Source organism: Triticum aestivum, chromosome 7D (assembly GCF_018294505.1).
Source record: "Triticum aestivum cultivar Chinese Spring chromosome 7D, IWGSC CS RefSeq v2.1, whole genome shotgun sequence".
NCBI lineage: Eukaryota > Viridiplantae > Streptophyta > Magnoliopsida > Poales > Poaceae > Triticum > Triticum aestivum.
In genome coordinates, this window is record NC_057814.1 from 43,971,856 (window position 1) to 43,982,905 (window position 11,050).

The following is an 11,050-nucleotide window of genomic DNA, read 5'->3' on the forward strand; positions in this document are numbered from 1 at the left end:
TTCACCAATTTTTCTACACTTTTTTTCCTTTTTCCTGTTTTCTTTCTTAAAAGCATGAACCTTTTTCAATTTTCTAGAACTTTTTTCAAATCTGTGATTTTTTTTCTTCAGTTTTTTGCAAACTGTCTATTGAAAATTATTTAAAATCCATGAATATTTTTCAGTTTTTTGCAACTTTTTTAGTGAACTTGCTTTTTAAAATCTGTGAACTTTTTAAATCAATTAATTGTTTTTCAAAAAATGATGAACTTTTTCCAAATCCGAGAATTATTGTTCAAAATCCGGATGCTTTTTCAAATAAGTGATTTTTTTTCAAAATTGATGAACGTTTTTCAAATCCGTGAACTTTTGGTCCAAATCGATGAACTTTTTTCAAACCAGAGAACTTCATTTGAAAACCCATGAACTTTTTTTCAATTCGTGAAGTTTTTTCCAAATCTGACAATTTAAAAAAAATGATTTTTTTTCCAAGTTTGTGAACTTTTCAAAATGATGAACAAATTTCGAAATTCATGAAATTTTCCAATTTTCTGAACATTTTTGAATTAATGCACTTTTTACAAATCGGTGAACTATTTTCAAATTCATGAACTTTTTTGAATTCAAAAACATTTTCTGAATTCATGCGCTTTTTTGCAGCACGTACTTGCAAGAGAAAAAATTTGGTAGATATTTTTTTGAATTTTCATTGATGATAACAGGAACGGAAAGAAATTCTAAAGAGATTTTAGTCTAAACATATCCAAAGCCGGTTGATAAGTTTCCAAAAAAACAATCGACCAAGAGTGTGTTTCCTCCCTTTTTTGTATCCTCTAAAATGTATCAGGACATGCTTTCACACCAATGGTTCAATATTTAGACGGAATACTAGTACACACCAGGATAGGCGTCAATAAATCCTTACCTTTTTCATTCCTCATTCTAAATAGATTGACACATGAAACATACCAGTATATATATGCCCATATATGCATCCAAGGATTCATCGAGCAAGCAAGCAAACACTCCAGCCTACCATTGCACCCATCCCACAACTTTGTCAACTCTTCTCTTTGAAATGGAGAATGTTGTAGTGTTGATTATTGGCGCTGGGCCTGCAGGCCTTGCAACAGCAGCATGCCTTAGCCGATTCTCAATTCCCTATGTCATTGTCGAGCGTGAAAGTTGCAGCGCGTCGCTTTGGCGCAACCGCGCCTACGATCGCCTAAAGCTGCATCTTGCAAAGGAGTTCTGTGAGTTGCCACACATGTCATACCCACTAGATGCTCCAACATACATACCAAAAACCTTGTTTGTGAAGTACTTAGATGACTATGTTGAGCGTTTCAATATTCAAGCCAAGTATCTCACTAGTGTGGAGTCATCCACATTTGACAATGATGAAAAATGTTGGTCCATCGTGGCACATGACATGGCAAAGAGCACAATAGTCAGGTTCACAACAAAGTTTCTTGTTGTGGCAAGTGGTGAGAATAGTGCAGAGAATATTCCAATGATCCCCGGACTACAAAGTTTTTCGGGTGATGTCATCCACTCCTCAAGCTACAAGTCAGGAAAAAGCTACTCTGGCATGAATGTATTGGTCGTTGGATCTGGCAACTCTGGAATGGAAATTGCTTATGATCTTGCGGCCCATGGTGCCAATACTACAGTCGTTATACGAAGCCCGGTATGTACACACACTATATATTATTTTTGACCTCGAAACACTAGGGAATCCCCCACCCGCACCCTACGGGCATTACATATTTTCAGTGGGTACATGGCAATTTCTTATTATAACCACCACTAGATGGATGCAATTTTTCAGAGTTATTACTAGAAAGTATTTTATGGTATAGAGCGATAGACTGTTTTATTACATGCACAAACAACTAAGCAATTAGACGAACTACACCGAAAAATTAACTCTTGAAAGAAGATGATTCTATGAAATTTTATTCGATGATGCAGGCTTCAAAAGAGATGTGACAAGTTTTGTGGTTGCAGATTCATGTAATGACAAAGGAACTAATCCGGTTGGGGATGACACTTGCTCGCCGCCTTCCACTGAATCTAGTGGATAACCTCCTTGTGATGGCGGCAAATTTAAGATTTGGAGACCTATCGAGGTATGGTATTAGAAGGCCAAAAATGGGTCCAATGACCCTCAAGTCAAAAACCGGCCGATCCGCTGTTATTGATGTTGGCACTGTTGGGTTAATCAAAAAAGGTATCATCAAAGTAAGTATATCCTTAACATGACATAAATTTCATAACATATGTTGTCTTTATATGCCAAGCTATCAATATTCTATTCATCTCCTACAGGTACAGGGGAGCATTAGTAAGATCATGGGCGATATAGTTGAATTTCAATGCAGTAAAAAGATATCATTTGACGTGATTGTGTTTGCAACTGGATACAAAAGCACAGCAAATATATGGCTGAAGGTAACAACATCGATGTTTGAATATGTCTGAGTTTGTTTTCTTGGTGCAACAATTGTTAAATCTGCTAACAAGCTCTATGTTATTTTTTATCCTAGAATGGTGAGAGCATGTTAAATGGCAATGGACTACCCATCAAAGAATATCCGAATCATTGGAAAGGTGAAAATGGGCTCTACTGTGCTGGGTTAGGAAGGAGAGGATTGGCTGGTATTGCAGCAGATGCCAAGAATATCGCCAATGACATCAAATCAGTGATAGGCGCTATGTCCGGCTAAATTATCAAACAGTGAATGCGTCTTCGACAACGCGATGCCTTCCATCACTGGGCTCCTGAACAAGATCAAGGATGAGATCCAATGATGGGCTAAGGCCGGGGCACAAGGCCCGCGGGTTGTTCTGCACCAATCCTGGGATGTCCACTGAGTTGTATGATGTACTGTAAAATTAACCTCCTAGGAGGACTATAACTTCCCCCCATCCTTTCAATGCAATGAACGCAAAGGTCATTTGCGTTTTCTCGATTTGTTTTTTATCTTTTACATGTAGTTTACCAGGCTAGTGTGCTAGACGGTTGATTCTTTCAAAAATCTATCCACTGCCACCTGTCTATCTATCTACATCTATATTTGATAGAACTAGATTTTTGTTTATTTCAAGGTTCATATGCGCCAGGGAGTAAGCATTACTTTTATAATATAATCAAGGGATTTATACTCACATGATGCAAAGAGCTTTGTAATTTTTATTGAACAGTTACTTATAGTATTTTGTTTACTTGAATTTACACATGCAAAAGTCATCCCCTTGAACACGATGTTTAACGCCCGCGAAATAAAAACAAGGGACTAAGTGTAATTAATACAAGGACAATGCTACACCTACGTAAACTAATCTATGTACTTTACGTAATGTGCATGTGGACACTCTGGATTGGATATAGGTGGATTGGGGGGGCCACCTCCCTCAAAATCAAGGGGGAGAGAATCATTGTTAGAAAGTCTACGTTATACACCCCTCGTATAAAGGGTAGTATAGACTTTTGCCTAATCACTGTATACGTTGTACATGACTAATTTAGAAACGGGCACACAACTGCCCCCTCCCGCCACCACGGCCTGGGCTTGGCCCACCCCTCACGGTCTTTCCGTACAGGGCTAGTTTAGAAACGGGCGCACAACTCCCCCCCACCCCCCACCAACGGGCCAAACCCTATTCGGCGCCTTTAGCGCCCGAATAAGGCATTTCCGCAAACGGGCGCATACCCCTCTCTGCGCACTGGGCCGGCCCATTTCCGCCCCTTTTTTTTGTTCGAAATTGCAAAAAACTGTGGCCTGTTGACACTCGAACTCACAACCTCGCGACCTCCTCCTTTTACGTTAGCTACAGTAACCAACTACACAACTACCCTCATTTGATTTGAGACATCCTTTCTCCTTTTATGAAATCTTCTTTTCTTTTTCTTTTTCTCCTTTCTTTTTCTTTTTTCTTTTTCTTTCTTTCTTGTTCCTTCTTTTTCTTAAATGCATGATTTTTTTAAATCCAGTGAACTGTTTCCCCGTTCATGAACTATTTATTCAAAATTGATGAACTTTTTCGAATTTGTGAACCTTTTGTGAAAACTAGTGGACCTTTTTCACATTAGTGAACTTTTTTTACCGAAACTGGTGAACTTTCTATAAACCAGAGAACCTTTTTACAAAATTCAGTGAAGTCTTTTCAAATTCTTGAACTCTTTTTTATCTAAATCAGTGACTTTTTTAAAAATCCATGAACTTTTCTCAAATCCGTGAACTTTTTTTCAAAATTTGGTGAACTCTTTTAAAATTGGTGAACTTTTTTTATCATAATCGATGAACCTTTTTAAAATCCATGAACTTTTCTCAAATCCGTGAGCTTTTTTCAAAATTCAGAGAACTATTTTCAAATTTGTGAATTTTTTTTATCAAAATCGATGAACTTTTCTCGATTTTATGAATTTGTTTTGAGAAAATCCGAGAACTGCTTTTGAAATAGATGAACTTTTTAAGAATTCGTGAAATCTTTTTTCATATCTACGAGTTTTTCCTGAAATAATTTATACTGGGACCAGAAAAATGGTCAAAGAGCGTGTTTTTCAATTGATGACATCAAAGCGATGGTGGTGCAGTGGTTAGTCGCTCGTGTATTTAGAGTTGGCATGTTGGTTCGATTCCCGCATTTTGCAAAATAGTAGCGCAGTATTCACGTTTCTTTTGGAGCATTTTTGCTAGACGCCAGCGATGCTGGGCCGGCCCATTACTGGCTGCCTTCGTGCGCCGACTAGCCTAAGCGGCGCTGAGGGCGCCGAAGAGGACCTCTCCTCCAACGGCCTGGGCTTGGGCCATTCACATTTTCTTTTGTTTTTCCAAACTTCAAAAAATGGGCAAGAGTAGGTTACAATCTCTCAACCTAACGGATCAAGTTAACTAGGACAACCAACTCGGCCACAACAACTTAGGTGCTAATAAACTGTTTTTTTCCTCTTTTTTTGTTATGCGTCAACTATGTAACACTCCAACCAAGGCTCTAATAATATTATTTGTGTTTTCTTTCACCAATTTTTCTACACTTTTTTTCCTTTTTCCTGTTTTCTTTCTTAAAAGCATGAACCTTTTTCAATTTGCTAGAACTTTTTTCAAATCTGTGATTTTTTTTCAGTTTTTTGCCAACTGTCTAGTGAACATTTTTTTAAATCCATGAATATTTTTCAGTTTTTTGCAACTTTTTTAGTGAACTTCCTTTTTAAAATCTGTGAACTTTTTAAATCCATGAATTGTTTTTCCAAAAATGATGAACTTTTTCCAAATTCGAGAATTATTGTTCAAAATCCGGATGCTGATTTTTTTTTCAAAATTGATGAACTTTTTCAAACCCGTGAAATTTTTGGTCCAAATCGATGAACTTTGTTCAAACCTGAGAAGTTCATTTCAAAACCCATGAACTTTTTTTTAATTAGTGAATTTTTTTCAAATCTGACGATTTAAAAAAAATGAATTGTTTCCCAAGTTTATGAACTTTTCAAAATCATGAACAAATTTCGAAATTCATGAAATTTTCCAATTTTCTGAACATTTTTTGAATTAATGCACTTTTTTACAAATTGGTGAACTATTTTCAAATTCATGAACTTTTTTGAATTCAAATACATTTTCTGAATTCATGCGCTTTTTCGCAACACGTACTTGCAAGAGAAAAAAATTGGTAGATATTTTTTTTGAAAAAAATCTCTAGGTTGATTGAAGGATTAATTCGGAATGTGGAGCGAGAGGAGCGATCGAGCAAGCTATATGGGCCACGACCCACTAGGAGAGTGCGTGAGCGCTAGCTAGTCCACGCGGCGCTTAAGGCGCCCACGAGGAGCTCTCATGCGGGGAGTAGTGTCACACAAACCGACGCACACCCCTCTTGGCGTCGCCCATTTATTTATTCCATGACCTTGTATGATTAATTCAAGGCATTTTATTGGTCAAATAAATGGTCGGATGTGTCGCAAATTGCCTACAGTGTCGTTCAAACCTGGTATGAATGCCTAACATGGGCATGCCCACGTGCATGCAAAATTAGGGTTGGTTCTAAGGTTTCTAAAAAATACATGTTCAACGCAGAGTGTTCGGGTCGGCGAGAAGGGTCTGTTTGGGAGCACCTCGTTTCTTGACATCCCTTAAATGGCCCAATTTATTTTCATGGCCTTGTAAGACAAATTGCTGGGCGAGCTTAAAGCACGTTGTTACGCCTTCCTCAGACCCTGCATAGGCGGGAGCTACGTGCACCAGGCTACCCTTTTATGACCTTGTATGATCAATTCAAGGCATGATCCAAGTTGTTTTGATTTTTGACAAATTTTATATTTTCTAGAGTTTTCTCGGTCAAATAAATGGTTGGAAAATTGAAAAAAAAATGGTTGGATGTATCGCAAATTGAATACGGTGTCGTTCAAACCTTTTATGAATGCCTAACATGGGCATGCCCACCTGCATACAAAATTAGGTTTGGTCCTGAGGTTTCCAAAAAAAATATCATGTTCAACAGAGAGTGTTCGGGTCGGTGAGAAGGGTCCGTTTGGGAGCAGCGCTTTTCTCGACATCCCTTAAATGGCCCAATTTATTTTCATGGCCTTGTAAGACAAATTGTTGGGCGAGCTTAAAGCACGTTGTTTTCCGACATTCTTGGAATGACCCTAATTTTTTCCATGACCTTGAACACAAATTGCAAACCACATACTTTTGTTAAATTTATCAAAAAAAATTATAAAACGCAAACATTTCTTAAAATTGTGAACGAAAAAATTGAAAACCAGAATATTTTCTGAAGGTCATACAAAAGGGAAAAAGTGTAAAATGGGCAGGCCCAGGGAGGGTGTGTGCCAAATTGCTTGCCTCTTTCTTGAGCAGTATATTGCTAGCTAAACTAGCAAGTAAGCACACTAGCTGATTTTTGAAAAAAGAAGCAAGCACATAGGCTGCTTAATTGATTCCGACCGTACCCACACGCCTTGCTGTAGACGTAGCCTCCAGGTGCCCAAGTCAATTAGCGTGCGCCTGGCTGCCTAGGTCCAGACACCAGCCGCGTTCCGCGTGCGCCAGCCTCAAGCGCTCTGCACAGTTTAGTACCACATCACGGGGCGAGCTGCAGCGAGGTGGGTGGAGGGAAATAAAAGGAGGAGTGATGAACAGTTCAACTCATATATGCGGTTATTTTCCACACTGAAGCTATTTTTGGTTAACTGAAATAAGGTCATCGATTTTTAAAAGAAACCAAAATATTAGAAAAAGATTCATCGATTTTTAAAAGGTTCGTAAATTTTCAAAAAAAATATCTTCACACATTTTGAAAAAACAAATTGCCCAATTTGAGAAAAAAACACAAAAAAAGTTCATGTGTTTTGAAACAACGACGTGTGTGAATTTGAATTTTTTTCATGATTTTGAAGAATAGTTCAAGAATTTGAAGCAAATTTCATGTGTTTTATAAAAAAGACGTGTGTGGAAGTAATCCAAGAGGTCAGAGAGTTCGAATCCTACTTCATGCACATATTATTTGGATGTTAAAAAAAATAAGAAAACATATATGGGCCAAGCCCAGGACGAAGGGGTGTGTGCGCCGGTTCGCGTGACGCTACTCCATGTACAAGGTATACGTTGGGAACTCCTAGTCAGCGCTTTTTTAGGGTTGCTTAGCCGAACTGGCACCCATGCTCGAGCGCTTTGGGCAGGCCCAGCAAACGAGAACATTGTTCGCATGGTCGGTTGACAAGGCGGCTGGTTGGCCCTTGACTATGAGACATTTGACAGTTGATAAAGCTGACGAAATTTGAAAAAAAATCACGAGTTTCAAAAAATAATTTGCGAAAATTCAAAAAAGTTCACGAATTCAAAAACAAAATCGTGATTTTGACCAAAAAGTTCATGAATTTGTAAAAAGTTTGTGGATTCTGAAAAAAGTTCACGGGTTGATGACAGGTCATCAATTTGAAGAAAAAGTGCATATGATTGAGAAAAGTTCAAAATTTGAAAAAAACTCATCGATTTTGAATTGAAAAAACACAAATTTGGAAAAGGTTTATTAATTTTTTTAAAACTTCACAAAGATAGAAAAAAATTCAACGAATTTTGAAAAAAAGTTTACGGATTTGAAAAAAGTTCATCGATTTTGATAAAAAAAGTTCATGAATTAGAAAAATGTCCATCGCTTTTTAAAAAGTACATCACTTTAAAAGAAGTTCACAGATTTCCACAAAAAAATACGAGTTTGAAACAAGTTCACCAATTTTGAAAAACAATGTTTAGGAATTCAAAAAAAAGCTCACCGGATTTTCAAAAGTTTGTCTATTTGGATAAAGAGTTCACGCAAATTGGAAATTTTTTAATGAATTTTCTAAAAGGTCACAATAACTGAAAAAGCTTACTAATTTGAAGAAAAGTTCACAAATTAAGAAAACAAAACAAAACAAAAACAAAAGAAAAAAAGTCGTAGAAGAAACAGCCAAAGAGAACAAGAAAACCCAGAAAAGAAAACCATACACGTTACATTTGCCACAAAAAACGGAAAAAGGCATAAGTGAGCATCGCAAAGTAACGCGCAGTGGTGCTTGCCTATAGGACTGAACATCGAGGTCTCAAGTTATCTGTCTGAATGCATTCTTTTCGTAATTTTTAAATCTTAGAAAGAAGAAAAAAAATACTAAATGGGCCGAGCCCAGGATGGCGACTGGATGTGCGCCAAGTTGCAAAAAGCGTTATAACGGGCCATATAGGGATTGGGTATACATATACGAACGAAGAGTTTATACAATATGACCATCGTGCCCTTTCTTATGACGAGATATGGGTTAATCTGAGTCGTTCTTGTGTTTAGGAGGGAGGGGGTGTACCGAAGCAGAAGTGAATCATCAACAGCAAATGGTGCAAAAGATAATCAAGTCAAAGTTGTTCAGTTTTTCATGTCAAACACACACGAGTAATTGCAGTAGCTTCCAAGTTTTTATTTATTAATTGTCAAATGAATATCAAATTGAAGATTTCTAGAAATACAATGGTAATTGAAATGAATGATAACAAGTTCTCCAAACATTTGCTTGATATGTACATGATTCAGCACCAATCTTCGACCCAAGCCAGGATAGATGTTTTCTTTTCGTTCCGTATTAATTAGTGAAAACTAATTCTAGTTTAATCTATCACTGAGCACAAACGTAATTACCTTCTCAGAACCAGTTCAGCAATTGCTTCGCCACTTCCTTTAGAGTTTAGACATTCTCTGGCGTTTCTTCCCTTTCCGCAGAGGCAAGGAGAATGAAGTGTACTTCAGTTTGCGCTTTGTTATTACTCAGACTAATATCTCTAGTAATTGTCAATAGATTTCAAAACTCAAAAGATTCAACAGAAACTTTCTCCTGAATTATAGAACACATGGACATACTACCGGTGTAACTGCTTAATTTTATCACCAAAAGACATACGAATCATCCAACTAGTCTTCATTACAGTTGCTTCTAAAACATAAATATCAAATAGTATTTCACAAAGACCAGCAGGTTCTCCTTGTTAAACTTATCATACGTTCCCTTTATCATGGACCAATTATCTTCCTGGTCTAGATTAGTAGATTACTACACCCATAACGAATACAGTTCAAGACATAATGCCTATAAAAACATTTATTGTTTCACAAGACAAAATAATAATCCTTCATTATCAGTCCACGTCAAACATGAATAGTGGTTTTTCCTCCCATACAAAGCAATTTTAGCAACTACTATCGTTTTCTCAAAAAGTCTCCAATTGCCATATATCAGAACACCATAAAGGCATCCACAAAAAAAAAAGAACACCATAAAGGAATGAACATGAACTACACTATTTTCATGTATTGGAGACACAAAGGTCAGATCATACCAAATGCCCGAGTCCTGCGTCAATTCCATCAAATGCCAATTAATGAGAACAAAAACATAACATACAGAGGATGCTTTCATGCTTTACGGATTTGTTATTTAATTTAAATCTAGAAAAAGAACTTAAAAAGAGAGACTATTTCACAAACATATTACTTGGTGTTATGGGATACAAACTAACACACTTCCTAATCTCACTACGAAAAGTTAATAATACATTATCATTTAAAACTACTAGATACCATCAGCGAAACACATTCACATGAAAAATCAGATGATGTATTCAATTTCCATGATACAACCACTAGCTTTCTGCCTATATAATGCAAATAACAATTTGAGCTTTGAGAGTTTCTTTGATGTAGATAGGAGTCTTATCATGCAGCTTAATAATGTTGGGTTCTTGAGCTATTGTCGAGTGTTCAGTTTTTCAAGTTTAATACTTTTTCGGGAGAACCAATCATCACAGCCAAATGTATGCTCCCCTGCCTCATGAATTGGTTGTTTGCTCTAATCGAAGCAAATAAAGGCTATGGTAGGGATACGTAACAGCACTAGACAGTGGCCAACTTCATATAGCATATCCCCTGGGCATTCTCAATACACTGACGGGGCATAGAAAAACGCAATTTCAGATCAAAACGGAAGGTCACTTGAAGCAATTAGGACAGAGAATACACATTTAAATCCAATGTCAACCTCTTGGTTACTACTCATCGCCTGCCAATACACAACATGTCACTATTCGCCATCTCAACCTTCCTCATCGCCTACTAATTGTTGTTTTTTAAAGGAAGTTAATTGTTTCCTGGAACGCCTAGAGATGCTCTTAGGCCAACTCCACCGCTCGATCCCAAACGGACACATTTGTCCGTTTGGGATAGGAAATAGATGATGTCTGGGGCGGACGGTCGGCGGACACGTCTGCGCCCAACGCGCAGCAGAGAGGCCCCGACCCCAAACTGTATGTGGTGCCTGCCCCTCGCCGGAGCTCGCCCATGTCGTGCCCACGCCTCGCGGCAGTTCGCCCTGTCGTGTCCGCGCCTCGCCGGAGTTCACCCTTTCGTGCCCGCGCACCCACCTACAGCAGCAGCCCCCGCGTGCACGCCCCGCCCCGCCTGCCACGCGCATGGCCGCGCCGCGTGCGCCCGCACCGCTCTGCTGCGCGCTCGGCCATGCCCGCACCCTGCTCCTGCCGCCCCGCTC

The 11,050-nt window shown here is 38.3% G+C and overlaps 1 protein-coding gene across 1 annotated transcript; it reads left to right on the forward strand.

The window, feature by feature from the left end:
• Positions 1 to 1,057: 1,057 nt before the first annotated feature.
• LOC123163814 (probable indole-3-pyruvate monooxygenase YUCCA10) lies at positions 1,058 to 2,708 on the forward strand. Its single transcript, XM_044581197.1, has 4 exons — positions 1,058 to 1,669; positions 1,990 to 2,223; positions 2,311 to 2,433; positions 2,529 to 2,708. Exons 1-4 carry the CDS (start codon positions 1,058 to 1,060, stop codon positions 2,706 to 2,708), a joined length of 1,149 nt encoding a protein of 382 aa, XP_044437132.1.
• Positions 2,709 to 11,050: the final 8,342 nt, after the last annotated feature.